The sequence below is a fragment of the Rhinolophus ferrumequinum genome, chromosome 27 (genome assembly GCF_004115265.2).
Source record: "Rhinolophus ferrumequinum isolate MPI-CBG mRhiFer1 chromosome 27, mRhiFer1_v1.p, whole genome shotgun sequence".
NCBI lineage: Eukaryota > Metazoa > Chordata > Mammalia > Chiroptera > Rhinolophidae > Rhinolophus > Rhinolophus ferrumequinum.
Window position 1 is genome coordinate 605251 of NC_046310.1, and position 21845 is coordinate 627095.

The 21845-nt window shown below is 49.8% G+C and overlaps 1 protein-coding gene across 1 annotated transcript; it reads right to left on the reverse strand.

Annotated features, from left to right (window-relative positions):
* Positions 1-6705: 6705 nt before the first annotated feature.
* TIMM17A (translocase of inner mitochondrial membrane 17A) lies at positions 6706-17164 on the reverse strand. The gene is made up of 6 exons (XM_033099481.1): positions 17028-17164; positions 13124-13223; positions 12932-12995; positions 10472-10600; positions 9652-9762; positions 6706-7534 (listed from the first exon to the last, which is right to left on the reverse strand). The coding sequence occupies exons 1-6, from the start codon at positions 17051-17053 to the stop codon at positions 7446-7448; spliced, it is 519 nt and encodes a 172-aa protein (XP_032955372.1). The 5' UTR covers positions 17054-17164; the 3' UTR covers positions 6706-7445.
* Positions 17165-21845: the final 4681 nt, after the last annotated feature.

Sequence of the window (21845 nt, forward strand, 5' to 3'; positions counted from 1 at the left end):
AAGACACAGCAAAATAAATAGAACAGGTTAGTTACAAATGAATGACAGGTAGAAACTGGACCGACAGCAAACCTCCAATTAGCACAGAGGCCAGAAGACATTATCTTCAAAAGAATGAGGAAAAACCCATCAATTTAGAACTGTACATTCAGCTAAACTATTATTCAAGAATGAGAGCAAAGTAGATTTATAGGCAACAAAAATCGAGTACTTACCACTAACAGACTCCCACAAAAGAAATTCTAAAGAAATTACTTCAAGAAGGAAAATTATCACAAAAGGACAGAATGAGATGTAAAAAGGAAGAGTGAGCAAAAAAAGAGGGAACCTCTGAACCTTTTCCCCTGCACAGGCCAGGCCAGCCCCACAACTCAGAATTATCCAGCCTGCAACAACAGCAGTACCAAGGCTGAGAAACCCCAGCCTACACCCCTGGACAACAAATGGTGTCTCCCTTTAGAACCATGCTCACTGTCTAGTAGAATAAAGGAAATATCTCCCTCAAAGCCAAGAGCCAGGATGCTACCACCCCTAAAATTTAAAGGATGATAAAAAGAAACTGCTGACAGCCCTATGTTGATACATTTGACACACAGATGAAATAGACTGAGTCTTCAAAAGATGTAAACTATCACAGCTCACTCAAGAAGGAAATGTTAGTCTAAAAAGTCCTATGCAGTCGTCCCTGGGGTTCCAGAACCCGACCCCCACCCCACGGATACCAAAATCCACGATGCTCATGTCCCTACGTAAAATGGCACAGTATTTGCATGCAGCCTACACTCATCCTCCCGGATACTTCAAATCATCTCGACTCCTCAGAATACCTGAGACAATGTAAGTGGCATCTATGTTACAATACAATGTAAGTGACATTGTATTGTTTAGGGAATAACAAGAAAAAAGTCTACATGCTCAGCACACAGACAACCATTGTAGCCTGACTACTCTCAAGTATGTGTCAGCAACAATGTAACTTTTCCCCCAATACAGCAGGTCTTCAAGTAACATTTCTTTTAAGTCATTTTGTTACAACGTTGATGAGAAAAAAACAATTGCTCCCCTGCTGGGGCCTCAGTCTGTGTGGAGCCTGTGGGTTCTCCCTAGGTCTGGGTGGGTTTTCTCTGGGGACTCCCGTTTCCTCCCACACCCCAAAGAGGTGCATGTGAGCTAAGCTGGCGTGTCCACACCGTGCCAGTGTGAGTGCCCCTGCAATGGAAGGGTGACATGTGCAGGGTGGGTCTCAACCTTGTGCCGTGAGCTGCGGGGAGAGGCTCCTGCCCAGTGCCCCTGAACTGGGATCAGACGGTGAGAAAGTCATTATTTTCCCTGATTTTATTCATCTTTCTTAAATGTATGGATAACTCACATTTATGTCAATAGTAATATGAAAAGTGTTTTGGGTCTTTATTTAGAAGTTTGGCGAAGTTTTTGTGACCAGAAATATGTCATAGGAACTTAACTCTCATTTATATCAACTCGCCTCAGGTAAAATTGGTTTCGTAATATGTTGTTTCGCTTAAAATAAGTTTCCAGGAACTCATAGACAACGTTAAATGAGGACTTCCTGTATTTTCAAGGTGCGGCTGGTTGAATCCTGATGTGAAACTCAGATACAGAGAGCCAACTTTATCTACTGAAGAAATGGAATCTGTAGTTAAAAAGCCTTCCAACACAAAACCCCTCTAGGCCCAGATGAGCTATTAGACATTTCCATGAGAAATACCACAAATTTGACACAACCTCTTCCAGAAAACAGAAGAGGTAGAAACATTCCCCAACTCATTTAAGGTCAGCATTGCTCTAATGGCAAAACCAGACAAAGGCATGACTAGAAAACTACAGACCAATATTCCTCACGACCACAGAGGCAAAAACCATCACCAAAATCAGAACAGATCAAATCCAGAAATATACAAAAAGGTTAATACATCATGACGTGGGGGGGGTTATCCTTAGAGGACAAACCTGGTTCAACACTTGAAAATCAGTCAACATAACTCACCCTTTTAACAGGCTAAGGAAGAAAAACCATGTGATAATCTCAACAGACCACAGAAAAAGGATTTGACAAAATCCATTCATGACCAAAACAAACAACCACTCTCAGCAAAGCAGGAACAGAAGAGAACTTCCTTAACCTTATAAAGAGAATCTACAAAAATCCTACCAATGACATTATCCTTAATGATGAAGAATGAATATTGTCCCTTCCGGACAACAGGGGACGAGGGTGGGGGGGAACAAGGCAAGGACGCCTCTCATATCTCATACCTCCTTCTCAGCATCGGACTGGAGGTGCTGGGCAATACGACAGAAAGAGAAAGGACAGTCGCACAGCCTGGAAAGAAAGCAAGCCGTTTCTACCCCAGACAACGTGGTGTTTACGAGGAAATCTCACTCAGAGAATCTACAAAACAGTTCCTAGAACTAGTAACTGAGTCCATCAAGGTTACAGGGTACAAGGTCAGTATATCACAGTCAGCTGCATTTCTACTTGTAGCAATAAACAATAAAACTTGAAAACAATGCCATTCAAATAGCACTCCCCAAATGAAACACTAGGTTTAAATCTAACAAAGTATTATATGCAGGATCTGTATGCTAAAGATGATCAAACACTGATGAAACTCAACCCCAATACAACTCCCAGCAGGCTTTTTTGGGGATATCAGCAAGCTCATCGTAAAATGTATGGGGGCAGAGACAGTCAAGGAACCCAAACAGCCAAAGAAGCAGTGAGAGAGATGGACAGAGCTGGAGGACCCCACACATCCTTGCCGATGAATCAGGTTTCCTGCTGTTACGATAGGAGAGGTGGCTACAGTGAATCCTGCGGTGCCCCTGCAGTTGGAGGGGCCGTGGGTTTCGCTTTGTCTACACACGGACACAGAAAAGGGTGTGCGGCGCGTGTGCGTGCGCGGGGTGGTCCCGTACAGGCATCCATCTCGTCGCCTCATCACTGAAAGGCACTCAGCCGTCACTACGAGCACGCCCACGAGGGAGAAGGGGGGCAGGGAAATCAGGATGGCGCTGCAGCCTCCCGCGGCCCGGGAAGCGCTCCACGCAGAGCGCAGCGCTGGAGGGTGTGGGCCCAGAGGTGAACGCACTCAGGAAGCACCCTCAGCCCTGGCAGCAGGCCCGTGGGAAGCACGTGCCCACGAGCCTGTGCTGACGTAGGAACGGAGTCAGCAGACGGACGACAGCGCTTCCAGGCAGCTCTTCGTGGCAGCGCACCCTAACAGCCGTGTGGGAGGAGAAAACAGAAGTCACCATGAGAACACCTCCTGCCCAAGTGAGGAGGCAAACGTTGTAGCAAAAACGTGATTATCTGCCTCGTTTCAAAGTATTTTCTCCCAGATGCCCCTTTAAAAAGGGGACACCAGTGACTTGGCAGTGGGGGAAGCCAGCGGCATCACCTGTCAAGGGACCGAGGCTACACCCGCAGGGATCCGGCCACCACCTCCGCGGACCCCACGCACCGGGCAGGGCGTGTGTCATCCGCTCCAGTAACGCAGAACCGCAGGAGGAAACATCAAACCCAGACCGAGGGTTTCCTCGAAAGAACACGCACTGCTCTTCACAAGCACCCAGGTCACGAACAAGGAAAGGCTGACAAGTTGTCACGATTGGAGGGGACTAAGGAGAGGTGACGACTGACAGACTTTGGGGTCATGAATCAATTACATCCTGCACAGAAAAAGGACATGACCCAGCAACACGTGAGACTTGGCCTGCGGTTCAGTGAACGGATCAAAGCCTTGGTGTGCTCACTGTTCCGGAGTCAGGTGTGGACACGGGCAGCAGGTACACGCAAAGCCCGTTTGCCACTTGACGTAAACCCGCAGCTGTCTCAAGTCACCGTGAACTCAAAGTGCAAAGACACGCGGCAGTGCTGCCCCCAAGTTCAGGGTAACAGTTCCCGCTGGTGGAAGGGGCGACAAGCCCGGGAGCTGCGCGCCCGAGGCTCCGACGACGACAGACCGACGTTTGGTCCCCAGCCGTGCTGACGACGGGGGGGGGGGGGGGGGGGGGGGGGGGGGGTGACGCCGTTTGTGCGCCTGAAATACCGAATACGTTTCTTTCAAGTCTCCCCTTTCAATGCGGCGCGCACACCTGCCTGTAATTCATTCGTTATTCACTGAGTACCTGCAGGCTGTCACCTCTCAGCTCTGCGGCTGCGGGGACACCGGGGACGAAAGGGCGCGGCTGCGCTCCGGAAGCTGTTCGGGAAACAGGCTCCGCGGCTGCCCAGCCAGGATACGACTGAACGAACTTAGGGAGACGGTGTTTTAGCTAAAACAGACCACACGGTGGAGCTGTTACCGCGCTTTCACCCTGCAGACATTTCGTGTAGGAACAGCAGGGGTCGCTGTACCCTCGTCTTCCAAACCCCTCCGAAATCACTCCGTGCCCATTTCACAGCGTCCCACGCTAAGAAAAAAGGGAAAGCAGATGGGACCTTTCTGATGGGCATTTCAACCTTGAAACTGAGAAAAGCCCATTGTTCCAGGAGAGAGCGAGGGAAAGCCGCCTTCCTGTCTGCCTGTTTCTCCAGTTATTTGCTTTGGTAATTAAAACATTTGGTTGTTCTACTTTTTATTCTGGGCTCTACTCTAGCATACCCAAATTAGTTTTAGAATGTTTGTTAAATGTATTAAATCAGTATTTTAAGGACACTTATTAGAACCTAAACCATCTGGTTTTCTATTATTTACTGAACTTATAGAATGTAGGTGGTGGGTGTGTGCTCACTGTAAAACTCAACTTTACAGGTTGAAATTTTTCATTGAAAAATAATGTTGGGGATAAAAGGGAGAGAAAGAAAACTAAAAACAAAGCCAAGCCCTGGGGTACAGGGGGACCCGGCCCAAGCTGGGTCTTTGGAGATGAGTCAGCAGAACAAAAGGGGGCCGAGGAAAGAGCACAAGTGAAAAAGCTGGGGAGCGGCAGGATGCCCCTGCTGACACAGCAGATGGTACCCAGGACTCAGAGAAAAGCTCCTTCTCCCCCTTCACCTTTCTTCCTCTAACCCCACCTTCAGACCGGATGCCTCGGGAAAGCCTGCACCACTGCCTTCAAGGCAAGCTCCCGTGCCACACCACGCCACGCCACAGGCAAGAGCTGCAGGACAGTGGGAGGACAGCCCCCAAGCAGAAGGGGCGTGGAGCCAGGAATACACTGAAGGCTTTTCATTCCACCTAGTGTCCTGCATACAGCAAACAAAATTTCAAGTTCTCCAGAAAGAACTGGCTTTCCATCTTTTTCAAGCTTCTTTTCTTCCACCCCACCCCTAATTCCAGAAAATTCATCCATAACTAAGGATTGCTTCAGATATGCTTAGTTGAAGGCGTCAGAGTTAACCAATAAAATGGCAAAAACATACCAGTATCACGTATACCCAACCCCCAAAGAATCACAATTCCTGAGAAAGGAGCTTATTTCTCAAACTGGTTCTGCTTAAGAGAAGGAATTTGGTAGGACACGCTAAGACATGGCAGCCTGCGTGTAATTCCCATTGCTAGCTTGGAATTGCTCTCGATACACATCTCCTGTCTTTTTGACTGAAAGTTAAAGAGCCACAGTCTCGAAAACAAAGCTCCAAGGAAGATGTTCAAATGCCAGTCAGCACAGCACCACTGGTCACTACCATGTTTCCCCAAAAATGAGACCGAGCCAGACCTCAGCTCTAATGCGGCTTTTGGAGCAAAAATTAATGTAAGACCTGGTCTTATGCTGATTGTCTGGCTAGGTCTTATTTTCAGGGAATCACGGTAGCATGCAAACCACACCCACAGGAGACGCCACACCTCCCAGGAGGCTGTACTTTGAGACGAAAACAAGTGTAGTGAGGAAGCGGGAAGGTGGGACCTTTTGCGGGCTGCTGGGAATGGAAAACGTGGGAAAGCCTGGCGTGTTCTCAGAAAGATACGGAACTACCAGATGCCCCAGGAACTCCTCCTGGTGGACACCCACAGAACTGAAAGCAGGCCTGGAATGGCCATCTGAAACCGGGGTTCACAGCAGCATTCACAACAGTCAGAAGGTGGAGGAGACAACCCAGAGTCCATCACCAACTGAATGGGTAAAAGTGGGACAATCACACAATGCGACATGGGTCAGCCATCAGAAAGAACACGATTCGGGTACGTGCTACCACTTGGAAGGATCTTAAAACGTTATGCTAAATGAAATCACAGACTCCAGGACAAATATTGTGTGGTCCTACTTAAAGGTACCGAGTAGGCAAATTCAGACAGAAAGCAGAACTGTGGTTACCAGGGGCCGATGGGGAGAACGGGAGCTGTGTTCAATGGGTACAGTTTGTCGTTATGAGAAAGTTTGGGGTACACATAACAGTGCCAGTTACACAACACTGGGACTATTTAAACCACTGAATTGTACCTGAGACTAGTTAAAGTGATAAATACGATGTTACTTTATCACGCGCACGAAGGACCAAAGCACATTAGGAATGAAACGCTTCCTGTGGACGGCGTCGGCCCGAGAAGCGTGCCTACCGCGCCCAGTGGACGTGCACTCCCCCCAAGGCAGACAGGGGGCTGGCGGCATCATGCCTTCTCCAGGGCCACGTGTCATTTTCGGGTCAACCAGGAAAATGGCCCCTTCTGAAATGCTGGCCCATTTCCAGGCTCAACCAGACCCCAAACACACCCTTTGTGCAGATCAGCTAGGGGACTTGAACACATTAAAACAGCATGTTTTATTGTCGAGCAACACGCAACAGCACACCCCCCGTGCCACCAGCCCTCAGGGAAGCGTCCTCGCACAGAACCGGCTACGCTGGAAGGAGGCTGTTCCGGGGGTTTTCAGTAGCCTCGAACGTAGAGTTTTGTGTCTGACATCCTGCAAACCAAGAAAGTGTGTTTTCCTTTCCAAGCGAAGGGAAGCATTTTCCCGCAGCCTTCGATCCACACAGCATCTCTGTGGAAGGATGCATGTTGACGGCATGATTCTCACACACCCAATCCCCTGCCAGTGGGACGAGGGCCTAAGCACAAAACATGCGATTTCCAACGTACTCTGCACTACCTGAAGTATCGGAGAATGGAAAGTACATCTCTACAGGCTATCTTAAAAGAAGGAGCAAGTTCCAGGAGTGTTTATTGTTTGACTAACAGCACACACAAAACCAGGCGGAGAAGTCCCCAAGGAGGTGACAGCATGTTTCACTGCTGCCTGCCCTTTGGTCCTTCATCTTCTAAGCACTGAGTGTTTTCTTTTAAATATACTGGACATTTCCTTTGAGCACACATGCCATTCGCGTGTGATCACCGTTTAACAGCCCCCACGTTCCTTTAAATAGAAAAAGTGCTAAATGTCTCTTCGTGGCCTATCGGCCAGTCGCACCACCTGTGATTTAGAAACCGACCGCACGTGCTGCTGAGATCCTTCTTGAACTACAGCTCACTCCGTTACAAGCCCTACTGATACTGTTGTCGGTAGTCTCCAAAAGGTGAGGGTGGTAGCTGGGATGAAGGCAACTGCGAGGGGTCTTCAGCAAACTGAGGGCCTGCGATTGAGAGAGAAAAGAATATAAAAACCACCGGAGAGTTACACCATCGAGAAGAACATGTCTCTGCAAAGAGTAAATCAATCAGCTCGACAAACACGAGTACACACGAGGTGTCTGTAACCTCAGTTTCTCTGTAGGTCTGCCTAGTTCCGTGACAGTGACTTCACATGGTGGGTGACACACAACAGACCGGCTCCTCTTATGCTCCAGAGCCAACAGCTCTCAACTTCTGGCCAGGAATGTCAGACAGGCCAATGAGAGCAAGAAGCAAGAGTCAAACCTTTCTGGCAACTGCTGCAACCAGCTGCCATGCCGCCTGGAAGCGTCTCCCCTCCCTCTTGATACGGTCTTCAGTGGCTCTTTAAAATTGCTTCCACAGTTTAAGTACCTTAGTCATGTTTTAAGAGAACTGGCCAATCCAATTTCTACAACCAATCAAGTAGGAAATGAGTTCTGAAGTGGGAAGCCGCCCGTAATTTGCTGAAGTCCGAAGTGGGAAGCTGCCCTAATTCGCATACAGTCTGACGGGATTTAGTTCACAAACAGGAGGGCCCGTGGACTACGAAAAAATGTCTCTTAAAAAAAAAAGACTTCCCTGGGAATAGCCCTCTCTCCCCCCGGGGACCCGACGCAGACTGACAGCCACGTGATGCGGGGGGCAGTGGGAAGTTCAGGGCTCCCCAACGCTTCGTGCCACTGACACGCAAGCGCTTTCACTACCGGGCGGCACCTGTACCTTATCGAACACTTGAGAAGACACGGGGAGAAAAAGAGAAAGCGAGGTGAGCCACTGTTACCATTCAGATAGAGTATTATCTAGTTTTTCCCACTGTTTTAAGGACATTTTTGTGTAAGTTAATCGGGAAAATGATTAACTTTTCAAAGACTCTCCCCCGCGCCCTCCCCACCGCCCCACAGTTCCTGTCAAAATAAAATGCACTCTTTTTGAGATTCCCTCTGAGGAAGAAAGCCCAAAGCAACAGAGGCTAATTTCTGTAAGACAACACAGCTAAGTTTCCGTCACATCAACTCCTGAATTTGTAGAAACATGGACCTTTCTGTTGTTTTACGTGAAGTCTTTCACACAAAAGTGGTACAAACAAGTTAGAAAGTGACCGTCCTCCTAATAGGATTAACTCCGAGTCATGACTGAAGACCAGAGCCCCAAGTCCAGGGTCCAGGTCACCCCAGCTCGGATGAGAAGTGCGTCTGACACTGCCAAGCAGCCGCTGCAGCTCTCCCCGGGCGCCTGGGGAACACATCCGCTGGGCGCCCCAGGCGCCCCATCCTCTGCTGCACGCATCTTTTCCAGGCTCAGCTTGGCTCCCTGCTCGGCTCATTTCCCTCCCCAGAAGCTGTCACCACTGGGATCCTCACGGTATCTTTTGCTTCCTTCCACCGTCAAGGACAGAGCCTGAACGGGAGCCAGACTGGCAGCCAGGAGTGAGGGCTCGTTTAGACAACTGAGTTTTCCGAGTCACAAGGCACAGCAGGGCCGGTGTGCCATGGCAGTGCAGAGATCGCTCGGCTCACACTCTACCTTCCCCAGCTGTCTGTGGGTAACGGGACAATTACAACAAATCATATCACTTCTCACAAACAGGGTCCCCGAGGACCCCGAAGTGTGTCCCTTTCTTCAAAGCAAGTCCCACAATCAGACTCATCTCTCTGTGCACGTGCTGGACGGAGTCCCCACCACCGGCCGTTGCTCAGCACGACATCCCCAGCGCCTGGCACACTCGTGTCCAGTGAGAACCTGCCGACCGACCACCATTCTTGTTACACATCTGCAAGCACCTCTCTTCAAGCACCTCTGGGATGACGAGCGTTTTCTCAGAGTGAGCACCTGGGCGCAGATAACAACTGAGAACTAAGGGAAGACGACCAAGAGCAACTTACCGATCAAAGCACTTGAGCTCCAGCGGGTAAACACGTAACTGCATCACGTCCAGCTTTTCAAATAGAATCAGCCCATTATCACAATCCTCATGACCACATTGATACGGAACGCAAAATCACTACCAGGTTTTAGCAGACAAAATACGTTTCCTTCCAACCCTAGGAAACCATTCCAAACTGTCTGAGCAATGGTATTAAGCAGAAAAAAGACTCACCATTGGGAAACTGTGCAGAGGCAAATCTCGTCAACAAGATACCAGCTCCTTCGATTAAAGCTAGAAGGATGCCACCCATCGCGGCTGACCCAACCATGGCCACTGGTCCATCTGAATACATTAATAACAGAGAGATCAGGTGAACGGAAACCTCGTTGACGTAAGCTACAGCAAAGAGTTGTCCATACAGCTACGTGCTGCCTCCAGCCCCAAACCCTTTCTCACTGGCTGGACCAGGAGTCAGAACTATGGGGCACGGCTCAAATCCAGCTCACTGCCCGTTTATGTAAATCAAGTTTTATTGGAACAGCCGTGCTCATTCATTTATGTATTGTCTATGGCTGTTTTCATGCTATGATGGCAGAGCTGAATCATGGTGACAAAAACTCATAGCACAAAAAGCCTAAAACATTTACTACCTGGCCCTCTGCAGAAAGTTTGCCAACTCCTGGCCCAAACCACTGAGGCCAAAGGAATTCTGGGTTGCTGAGTCCCAAAGACCCAGAAGGTGGTTCTGGGTTTTTTCCCTTGACAACCCCACGTGGCAGGTTCGATAAATTCCAGAGAACTGAAGAGGAAACGGTGGCACAGAAAGTCCGGCAAAGTGCTCTTAACCACTGTAAGGGACAGATTCAACCTCGGCTCTTGTTTTCAAACATTCCTAACAGACCAGGCCCTCTTGCTTGTTTTCCAAATCGCCACACACACTCATGCTGTACCACCCTAAGCAGCGCTCGGTCTCATGCAGCCCAGAAGTCACCACATTAGGGCAGGGGCTCACCGAGCCCTGCTCCACGCATGTGTCTGCGCGAGTGCTTACTTCGTGCTGCCAGGATGGCTCCTGTCAAGGCCCCGCTCGTGATGGAGTTCCACGGGTCCTCCTTCCCTCGGACCTGAACCATGCTGCAGTCGATCATGGAAAACAGACCGCCCCACACTGCAAAGCTACCTGTTGATTTAAAAACAAAACAACACAAATTGCATGTTTTCATCTTACATTTAAAATGTTATAGTAAAGAATAAGTTTAAATGACAACATTCCAAACAAACACATGCAAACACAAGTTTGAATAAATAAGCACTGAACAAAAGTCAGGATGCTTATCTCTTGAACAAAGCTTGGGCTGTATTGTATCAGTTGGGAAATTAGCAATGACTCAAAACCTACAAGAAATGAGGCAGGCCTGAGAGTCAGGCTAAGCACATTCAAATCCCCCTTTTAGAACGAATGATAAGCAAAAGCAACCACCCTGCTTCCTTCTCCTGCTTTCTTACCACTCTGCCTCACCTCTACTTTTTCCTTTCTTCATTAAGTGTCACTGGGTACCTACTCTATGAAAACACCAACGGGAATACAAGCGGCCCAGCTTTTCTGCAATGCATTCTAGGTGTAAGCCCACAATGCCAACGTGGCACATGAATGATACAAACAGAATTATGGAGGTTCAGGCAGTAGAAATCACCGCTTCTCTCTCTTTTCTACCCTTGAGGCCTCAAGCGTGAAACTAAAAACAACCCTAAATCAGATTACTTGGCTCTTAAAATAAACCCTTCCTAAACACAGTAACAATTTGCAAAATAAAACACAAACACCCACACATACACAAGTACCCACAGTCGAGAAAGACACCACCAAGACTCGAATGGTCAGCATCTCTGGGTGACATACAGACGATTTAATTTCTCTGTGTTCTACTCTTCTACACGTAAAACATCTTTCCTTCCCCTATGAACATACAAGGTTCTGCAGGACACGACTTGACCTTCCCAGGCTGCCTGCGCTGGGTCTTAATTGGAAGAGCTCAGTAAGTGCTCACTGCACGAAACTGAAAATGTCATCACAGTATTTTTAAAATTCAAGACACCATAAATATTTCTCAATTTTCCTTAAAAAGATGGACCCCGAGGGTTTGAAATAAATGATCCCAAGTCACACATACCCTGATATACTCTTCGTCCATATCACTGTGGCTGGGTTTTTTTTAAATAAACTTGGGAGTTACAGAGAAGTTGTGCAGGCAGTACTGGGGGTTCCCACGTGTCACACACCCAGTTTGCCCAGTTCCTAACATCTCACGTTAGCACAGTGCATTTGTCACTATTAATGCCCCAATATAGACCATTATTACCTGAAGTCCATACTTCACTCAGCTTTCCTCAGTTTTTATGTCCTTTTCTGTTTCAGGACACGGTACATTTAGTCATCACATCCCCTTAGGCTCTTCTTGGCTGTGACAGTTACCTGTTTTTTTATTTACTGAAAATGCCTATGTGACGGAAGCAGACATGTAAAAACCTGTGAAAATCCGTACGGCTTCCGCATGCACGGGAGGTCCAGGTCGGTGTGAATTTTACTACTACTTGCCATCCTTCACAGTAACCATGGAAACAAAGGACAAGTAGCCAGTACTTCCTTTTAGGCTGTACAGTTATCAGAGGAAAGAAAGGAGAGTGACACCATCACTTCAACTTCAGAGCCTCAGTGTCCTCACCTGGGAAATGGGGACACAGCACTTACCTCTGGGGTTGCTGTGAGGATTAAATAAAAACATGCTGTAAAACACTCAGGAGGTAGCGCAGCACATAACAAGCAGTCAGTCAATGGTGGCTATTAGCGACCGGACTGTCCTCTAGGGGAAAACACGCCCGAGACAAAGAGAAGCCGGCGTCTCCGGCCGCACAAAATCTCTGAGGACACAGCAGTACGTCTGCCGTCCTCGTGTTGTGTGGCCTCTGCCCTGTTTCTGTGTAAGTGATGGGAACCTCCACACCCTTATCACCGCTCTTCTCCCAGCTGCTGAATAACCGAGCTTCAAAGGGGGAGTGGATGTCCCCTTTTCCAGTTCTGCACTGAGCTCTGGACACTGTCCACAAGCCAACCCTGGAGAGGAGCCCGACCAGCGCCCCGGCTTCTCCCCACGAAACCCCAGCCTTCCCACCCCACTGCCTTCAGCTGCTGCCCCAGGAGCCAGCACGCCTCAGTCTTACAAACCCGAGCCTTAAACACACTGTCTTCCTTCTGGACAAGAGCAGAAAACAAGACAAAACAGAACACCAGCAAGTGCCTGAAGGACAGACAAGATTTTCAAATGGAAGCAACAATTCAAGTTAATTGCTGAATAAACGTAAGTCAAGAAGAACCTACAGAGATATTCATTTGTAACAAACTGGTAGACTGAACTACGGTCAGTAACTGGTGTAAAAAAGGAGAAACCAGAGCTTCATCTTCAAATAAACAGAAAGAGTCTGGAGCACAAATGGAGAAATTCTGAGTTCGTACCTCCCAGCTGCGGAGCCCTGGTTTTAATAGCTGTCAAGCTGCCTCGTAGTCTGTGGTTTACTCCCTATAAAAAGAGGAACCAAAATTATATTAGAAGTATAATACATTTCCAACCCACTGATGAGGCCCATCAGTGACATTAGCAAACCTAGGTTTCAAGTGATAATAAAAGAAGACCGTTCACCCACTTACCACTGGAGAATTGCGAAAACCTTTGATTGCTTGAAAGATGCCACCACCTATGGTACCCATCGTAAAGGCCCCTCCGCAGTCATCCACAATTCGCCAGGGGCTAAGAACAGGAGGAAGAAGAGATGGCCATGTTTTTCACGCGTGAACCGTAAAACCCTTGTTAACCCAGTAAGTGCTGCACCAGACGACAATGCAGAGTCCTCTGCAGCCAATAAACACTCAGCCCCAAAACACGGGCAAAGATAAAGGATTCCCAACACTCCACATCTATTCAGCCCCAAGTCACCTAAGCTACAGGTCAGCAACACATTATTCACTCGTTTAACAATCAGTGTATCTAGTGTAAGCCGGGCTCTGCGTGAGAGCAAACATATATGCAGGAAATCATATCATAACCAAGAAGGCTGGCCCAGTCGCCTAGGGGTCAAGGGAAGTCTTCCAGCTGCAGCACAATTTAAAGCTGAGACCCAAAGAATGGAGATTCAACAGGTGCAGAGGAAGACAAATTTTTCAGTTTGAAATTCTTTCTGGATTTATTGAGTCCAAATTAACATTTAGAACTCCAGTTTGTACCAGATCCATTTAACACACTGGAATATCTAATAATTAGAGGTTAAATCTGTAAACCCAGTTAGCGTCCAAATGGAGCGCCCTAACTTATGCAACACACTGGAATCTGACTAATCTGATCAGAACTGCCCTGTTTCCCTGAAAATAAGACCTAGCCGGACAATCAGCTCTTCTAACGTGTCTTTTGGAGCAAAAATTAATATAAGACCAGGTATTATATTATATTATATAAGACCAGATCTTATAGTAAAATAAGACCGGGTATTATATTACATTTTATTACAATACCCGATCTTACAGTAAAATAAGACAGGGTCTTATATTCATTTTTGCTCCAAAAGATGCATTAGAGCTGATTGTCCGGCTAGGTCTTATTTTCGGGGAAGCACAGTAATAGTCTAGGAATCTGGCTTATAAAAAAGTCTGTGAATAGTTACATTCATTTTCAACCCACTATAAATAAAAGATTTTTCTTTTATCTAGTGTTAAGGGTCAAATGCTATAATGAGCCTATGGGCAAGCTACCCGCTCAAGTAAACCTGTGAATTCAGCAGACTGATGCTGCTGGAGAATTTGAATAATGAGTAATTTCTGACTTCGCCAGACAGGAATGCAAAACTGTGCAGGCTAAACATATCCTTTTCAAGTAACACACAACTCAGGACCACACAGAACAACTGCCTCAGGCAGCAGATACTCCACTTGTCTTGCTGGCAGGATGCTCTGAGCCCTTGCTACCCGCAGCTTGCTTTTGGGGTCAAAACCAGCAGCACCTGGGAGCTTGCCAGAGATGCAGACTCTTGGGGCCCTACCCAGGACCTACCGAATCAGAGTCGATCATTTAACCCCAAGCACAGGTGACCTGACTTCACTTTAAGAGTTTGAGAAGCAGCTGAGGGACTAAAGAGGACTAGGAAACTTTCCTGAAAATGGTAGAAACGTCAACCGTAAGTAAAGAGGAAAGACACAGGAGAATGAATTAGTGGCTCCCTGAGTGGTAGGTCAGTAACGTTCAAGATCTAGCCGAAATGACCTCATAATTAGTTGGAGCTGAAAGTGATGAGCATTACAGTAAAGAGCAGCAGAATTCAGATCAGGGGGCAGCCAGCGTGTGTATTCCGAGAGGAGGTCCGCAACAGAGGCAAGACAGGAAGAAGACTTTCTGAACAAAGTCCTACTAAAGCACAATGTTCCCGCCAGGAAGGTGATGGGCTACACGAAAGGCTGAAGCCAAAATCTAATAGACTGTACATGCCAGACAAGTAAAGGCCACAGAGAACCAGTAACTCACAGCAACAAGATTACAAGTTATCATTTAATAAGTATCAACTATGTTTTAGGTGCCTTATAAGGCAAATAAAACCTGTGATTTTCAAGAAAGCTATGCTATTTTCCTAGATAGAATCCTTATCTTTTAACTCTGCAAAAGAGTTTTCCTTTTCCTGTCTGATGTCCATTTTATAGATTAACAAAGGCTCAGAGATTAAGTAACTTGCTCAAGGTCATATAAGCAGTAACTAGTAGAACCAATTTAAATACAAAATATAGTACTGCAAAGCCCCAAAGTTCTTTCCACTATATCATAAAGACTAAGCATTTCTGAAAAGAAAACACAGTAGGATGTGATACAAAGTAGGATGTGGCAAGTCCTACTTTAGGATGTTTAAGTCCATATGATGTATTCAAGGGCGCTGGAGACAAGGAAAGCAATTAGGAAGCTATTGGTAAGATCCTACAATAGGAACTGAAAGGCAGAAGTTCTGAAAGAATTCAGACTATTTATGGGGTGGGGGTGGGAGGGAGCTGCTTATAGTTTGAGCTTGGATGACGAGAAAATACTCTTACCAAACAGTCCAAAAGATCAAAGCAATTTTGACTACAAAACCTTCTGTATTGCTTCCAAACATACGCACTAAGAGAAAGCAAAAGGGTCACCTAGTGAATGACTAGATGAAAACTCACTATTCTCGTAACATCTTTAACTCAAAAAAGTTAAGTAATTTACTCTCCTGCCAGCCTGTGTCATTATACCACGTCTAATAGTAACTGCTGACAGCAGCCTACAACGTGCTGACCTCTGCATGTCTGAGCACATCCAGGATGGGGGCAATTACCTCTGGAGAAGGGAATTTTACAGAGCTGGGAGATGCTGAAACACACCCACTGGGGGAAGGCACGAAGCAGGCAACATGGCTACAGCTGGCAAGGTAAGATAAAGGCCCTGAACAAACAACAACGAACAGACAAAAAACCCAAACTCACAGAGACAACAGAATGGTGGTCACCAGAGGGGACGGGGGTTGGGCGAGAATGAAGAGGGTCAAGTACAAGATGGAGACTAGACTTCAGGTGGTCTAGACTAGAGTACACAGGTGCTGTATTATAAAAACGGACACCTGAAATTTGTATGTTATTAACCAAGTTACCCCAACAAATTTAATTTTTTTAAAAAAGGGTGTGAACCACCTGGAAAAAAGATTAAATTCACTTCCTAATATCCTAAAGTCTTGGGCACAACTTGAAAACACCTCAGTTCCTGCTCTAATACAGTAAAACAGGTGACTAACCCAAATAATATGACCTGACTTTTCTCTTAAGACCCCAGCAGCCTGTAAACTTGTGCAACCTGAGACTTCTCTGTTTGCAAACATGCTCTTTTATAACGATCTATTTGCGTGCCTGATTTATTCACGCTTCTATTCCGTGAACCTAGCAAACTGAGCACAGACCTCTGTCAATAAATTCTGAATGAATGAATGAATGAATGAATGAACGAAAGAACGAATTCCTGTTCATGGCTTTTCAGAGAACACACGCTACTATCTCTTTCATTCTCCAGATAACTTTTGCCCCCCTTCTCCTCCCAGGGAGAATTCCAAGCACTGAAACCCGGCCCCTGCTTATAGGAGCTTATGCTCCACCCATCTGAAATGCCTGACACATCACGATACAGAGAATCCCACGAGAATGGCACCCCCTCAGAGGCCTGTCTCCCCTTCCTCGACGCAGGAGCTGAGCAAAGCGCAGGGCAGGGACGTGTCCAAGGTCACCTCGGCGGGCAGGGGGCACGGTTACTGACTCTGCACAAGGCAAGCGGAGCCCCAGGGTGGGAGCAGGTCCGCAGCTCGCTCTATACGGCCCACGCCTGGACCTCACCGCCCACCGCAAGGTCACCGGGGGGCTGGGTGCCAGCGGCCCGGGCTGGGAAGCCGACAGGCCGCTGCAGCCCGCGCCGCCCCCGGTTACCACACCCGCGCCCACGACCTCGGGAGCCTGGACAGAGAGCAGCGAGGGTAGAGGGGCAGAGGCAGGCGGGGACGCCGGTCAAACTTACCAGGGCTCTCGAGCGTACTCCTCCATCTTGACTCCAGCGCGCGAGCGACGCCGGGAGAGAGGGGCGGGGCCTGGCCCGGAGGCGGTAGTGATGCCAGAGGAGGGCGTGACGGTCTGCGGGGATTGGCTCACCGGTTCTCCCGCAGCCAATGGGAGCCCTGAGTCGGGAGCAGTGTGAGGCTGGCCCCGCCCCGCTCCTCCCGGCGGGGGTCCGACCGCCTGGCGACGAGGACTTCCGGTTCCCTGTCACCGGAAGCTCGATGGCCTGACAGAAACCAGGTGTCTTGCCGCTGGCGTTCACAGGCTTTCTAAATATTTTTCCTTTTTTAAGTTCTTTGGCTGCCGGCTGTGGATTAATACCGCCCAATTCGACATCGTTCGTGAAGCTCTCACGGTGCCCTTGGGTCGACAGTGTTTTGGTCCTTCAGGCACCGGACCTTGTAGCAGATGCTCCACAGATGTGGGCGAGGTGCTGGGGCCGAGGGGTGGCCCTCGTCCGGAGGGACAGCGACAACAGAGCCTCTTCTGGGCCTCCCTCCACGTGGTCCCCAGAAGACGTAGGGGCGTTCAGCCTGGCGGGCAACGAGCCAGTCACGTGACGGCGAAAAGCAGCTCTTCTCCAGGCTGCGGTTGACACTAAGATGTACAAGGCGACCCTTGAACGACGCGGGGGGGACAGGGGCGCCACGCCCGCCCCGACGCAGTCAGAAAACCGGACGTACCTTCCGACGCCCTAAAACCTTTGCTGCTGGTAGCCTCGTGTTCACCAGAAGCCTGGGGGTCGATGAACGTATTTTGCGTGTCACATGCACTAAATGCGTATATTCTTACCGTGGCGACAGCTGGAAAACAGAAAAGGTTGTTGGGAAAATCCCAAGCCAGAGCAGATGCATTGACAGCACTGGGCTGGGTGTATCGAGCCCATACGTTTATGGGGGACCGTCTGTCAGTCCCTCAGTGTCCCCTTACAGGAGCGTGCACGAGAATAAGCCCCAGTGAGTGACAGAGCCAGGAATCCTTCCTAGGACCCAGCCCGCAGAGGGCCGAGTGCACATTTCACAGTCTGCCCTCCTGACACTCAGACGTCCACCCTAGAGGTCCCTGCACCTAGGCAGGTGGAACTCCATTGAGCCCCAGGCTTTGGGGGCCTAAAGAGCTCCACCACCCCCCAAGGTCACCGGCCGTGTACCTGGCTCCAGAGCCCCCAGTTCCATCTGCCCCCGCCACCGAGAAACTCCGGCTGGCATGGACAAGTAAGCCTCCTCCCACAGCCAGCTCTTGGGTTTGGGCTTCCAGTGCCTGTTTGGTGGGCAAAGGGGTTTTAGCCTGGCTGGGCTCAGCGAGGGGAGGGGTTCTCTCATCTCTGTCCTGCCCTCTTTCCCTCCCGCTGCTGTCCTTTCAGGAAGACGGTGGTCTGACCTGTGCTCTGTCTCGGAGCTCTCTCCCCATTTCTGCTCATCTCAGGAGGCCGGGCCAGGCCAGTGGCTGCTTCTGGAGACAGTCAGCTGCTCTAGAGAACCTTCCAGCTCCCCCAACAGAGAACTCGTGTGATGATATGCTGGGCGCTATGCTGTGCCCTTCACACGCGTTGTCTCATTGAGTGTATTTTGTAAGCCCAGAACCTGTGAGAGGTCCTTGCTTTCTTTAGGGAGGTGCTTGCAGTATCCTCACTTGACATTTCCGAAGGCCCCAAGAGGTTAAATAACGTACCCAAGGTCACACATCTCAGATTTGAGCCCATGTCATTTGACTCCAGAGCCTGTGGCCTTATCTGCTATCCTATACTGCCACCCTATATTCCTGAAAATGTGACTTTTCTGGGGTCACACGGCCCAAACGAGAACCACCCTAAACGCTAGTTACCTTGGTGCTGGTTTCCTGCTCCCCACACACAGGCCAGGTGTTTGCCTGGAGCTCGGGATCTCTCTCCCCTTTCTCTCCCGTCCCCTACACAATAGCACTTGTTTTTCTCAGGGGAAGAGGCCATGCCAGCATCCCCTGACACCCAGGATGAACTTGGTTCAGGTGGAAGTGGATTCCGACCTTGGAGAACCAATTGCCCCTACAGAGGTGGGGGCTGTGGTCCCTCGTTGCAGGGGCTCTGGGTTCCCCAATCCTCCAGCCCCAGTTGTTATGCCTTTCAAGGGAAAACTTTGAGGGTCTGTGAGTCGTGGGGAGCCCTGGGGGCTCTGGGGAGCAAAAGCCTTCACTGGGGCACGTCAGGAGGGCCCGCTTCTGGAGTGTGGGACCTGAAGCAGAGAAGATACCGGGGTTCTCTTTGGTTAGGCGGCCATGAGTCCTGACTTCACATCTGGAAGCTGCGGGTTAATTTTTTGAGTGTCCGTAGAGCAGAGACTACTGAGCCTAGAAGAGAAGGGAAACCAGGAGGTGCAGGGCCTCAAGGGGGGTGTTTGTGAAGAGGGTCAGACCCACTTCAGGAGGAGTGAACACTCTTGGTAAAAAGCCGGTGGAAAAAGGGTCCCTGGAAAGGAGCTGCTCTCAGCTGACTGGGGGTGGAGGGGGGCTGAGGTGCTTCCAGAGCTAGGAGTCCCGGAAGACGATCCCTCTTCCAAAAAGCTCCTTCTGGGCGAGAGCAAGCATGAGGACTGACTGTCCTGGGAGGGGCTGGAGCAGGGGGTGCTCTGCCCCCCAGCCTGTCTAAACCCACTCGGGCCAGCTCAGCCCTCTGGGACACCGCCCCACCCCTCCCCACAGAACTCGAGTTTTCTGCTGGGCTCTTGACACTTGCTTCTCCCCATTGCTCCGGTTTGCCTTACAGTACAATCATTTTTTACCCCATTAAGTCATGCACTTAAGACAATAACCACTCTGTCGTTATTTCTGTACCTTTCTCCCTGTCGGGCCTGGCAGGGTGCACAGCAGTATATGAATAAATGCTTGTGTGAATGAATGAACGAAGCAGAACCAGGTGAGAGCATGCGTGCGTGTGTGGTGTGTGCTGAGGGTGGTTACTGCTGAAAGATAGAAAGGAAAAGATGACAGAAGAGGTGGGCTGGGGAGGAAAGAAGCCAGGACAAGAGTAATAGACACTATTAGAATAACTGCTCCTAATTATTGAGAGTTTACCTCTATCAGGTGTGTCAACAAAGTGTTTCGTGTTATGTTCAAATTTAATGTTCTCAACAATTGTGCGAGGTTGGTACAATTGCGGTCCGTATTTTACAGATGAGAAGCTGAGTCTGAGAAGAGGGCGCCTGGCCCAGAGTCGCATGGCTGGTAAGTAGCAAAACCAGGAGCTGACAGGTGTGTCGGCCTGCAGCGCCCAGGCTGTTTTCACGGCGGTAAACTTAGTCCAGGCTCCGCACACTCAGACGTACCGCGCTGTCGTTCACTTGTGTGCCCACCGCATAGCGGTCCCTGAGGTCTGGCTGCCATGCGGCACCCACCCCCCCGCCACCCGAGCCCCACCCTTACCACGCAGCCGCCAGTCAGTGCTGTGTCCCCGAGTGGCTTGTTTGCTTCAGGCCCCACGCAGTAGGACACTCACGCGGTGTGTCTCTGTGAGAGCCCGGGCGCCACCGAGGGCCGGCCTGCTCTCCGGCCTCCCCAGGGGCTGCCCTGCCCACAGCCTCATCCTCGTCTTCTGAGGCACTGGGTAGACTCCATTGTTAGTGACTGACTACAAGTTGTTTGTTGAGTATCCTCACTGTTAGAACGGGCTCCAGGCCCGAGGGGCCGCTCTCTGTTCTATCTTTAGCTGCATCCCCTGCTCTCAGAACAGGCCTGACGCACCCACTGACTCACTGACACACTGCCTGCCGCCTCTTACCAGTGCCGACCCAGGACCCTGGGTCCCTCTCAGGTCTGCCTGCCTCACCTCTGCACTCCAGCCCCACCAGCCAGCACTATGCCCTCCTCAGCCCTAACCTGAAGCGGGACGACTGGGCATGAAACGCAGGGCCTGGTTTTGTCCCAGACGATCCCTGAACTCGGCAAATGCTGATCAAGTGACTGTCTCTGGCTTAGCATGGAAAGACGCCAGGAAAGATCGAAGCATCTAGCCCGATGGGTTACACCAGGGCTTCTAGAAGCAATGTGGTGGCGGGAGGGAGGGGCCAGGAGATTGAATGTCTCTGTGACTTGTGCACAGCAGGTGATGGATGAGCAGTGGAGCCCTTTTATGAAACACGCCAGCCCAGTTGCAACAGTATCTCTCCTAAGAGCCCAGAATTATGTTTCCCTGAAGACACAGGGAAGCGTGCTCTGGACCGAGATGTGGGTGGCGACCTGCCCTGCAGCTCCCCTCGGCCTCCCACAGGAGGTCTGTCCACAGATGCCCAGAAGAAGCAGAGAACCGAGGGAGCTTCCAACCTCTTCCCCAGAGCCTTGGTGCTTCATGGGCACTGACAGCCCTTTGGGGGTTTCCTGACTGCAGGTGGGGCTGTCTTCCCCAAACATTCTGCCAGTTTGCAGTGTGGGTGCTTGTCTCAATGGGGACGTATTGCACCTGAAGAAGTGGCCAGGGCAGTGAGTCCGCCCGTGCTGGGCACTCAGGCTTTCGCGGCAGCAGAGAGCGAGGGCGGGACGGTGTGGATCCCGAATGGGGTGTGTTTCCTGGGGCTGTAAATGACCCTGACGTGACCCAAGACAGGAGAGAGGAGTCGGTGGGCCTCGCGCTGACCACAGGGCACCCAGACAACCACCCCGTCCCCGCGAGAAGTCACTCTGCTCTTGAAGGGCACGAACGCCCACGGCTGTCCCTGCTCTCCCAGCGCTCCCGGGCTGGGACCTGCGTCTGCCAGCCTCTGCATTTTTGTATCTTTTTCTCATGGCGTGGCCCCCTTGTCTTTAAAAGGCT

Coding starts and splice junctions, on each gene's coding strand:
- TIMM17A (XM_033099481.1), bottom strand. CDS start 17,053: ATGGAGGAGTACGCTCGAGAGCCCTG. Junction 10,601..12,931: donor CAGGGCTCCGCAGCTGGGAG/GTACGAACTCAG, acceptor TTAAATCAACAG/GTAGCTTTGCAGTGTGGGGC. Junction 7,535..9,651: donor CTCTGCACAGTTTCCCAATG/GTGAGTCTTTTT, acceptor TCTCAATCGCAG/GCCCTCAGTTTGCTGAAGAC.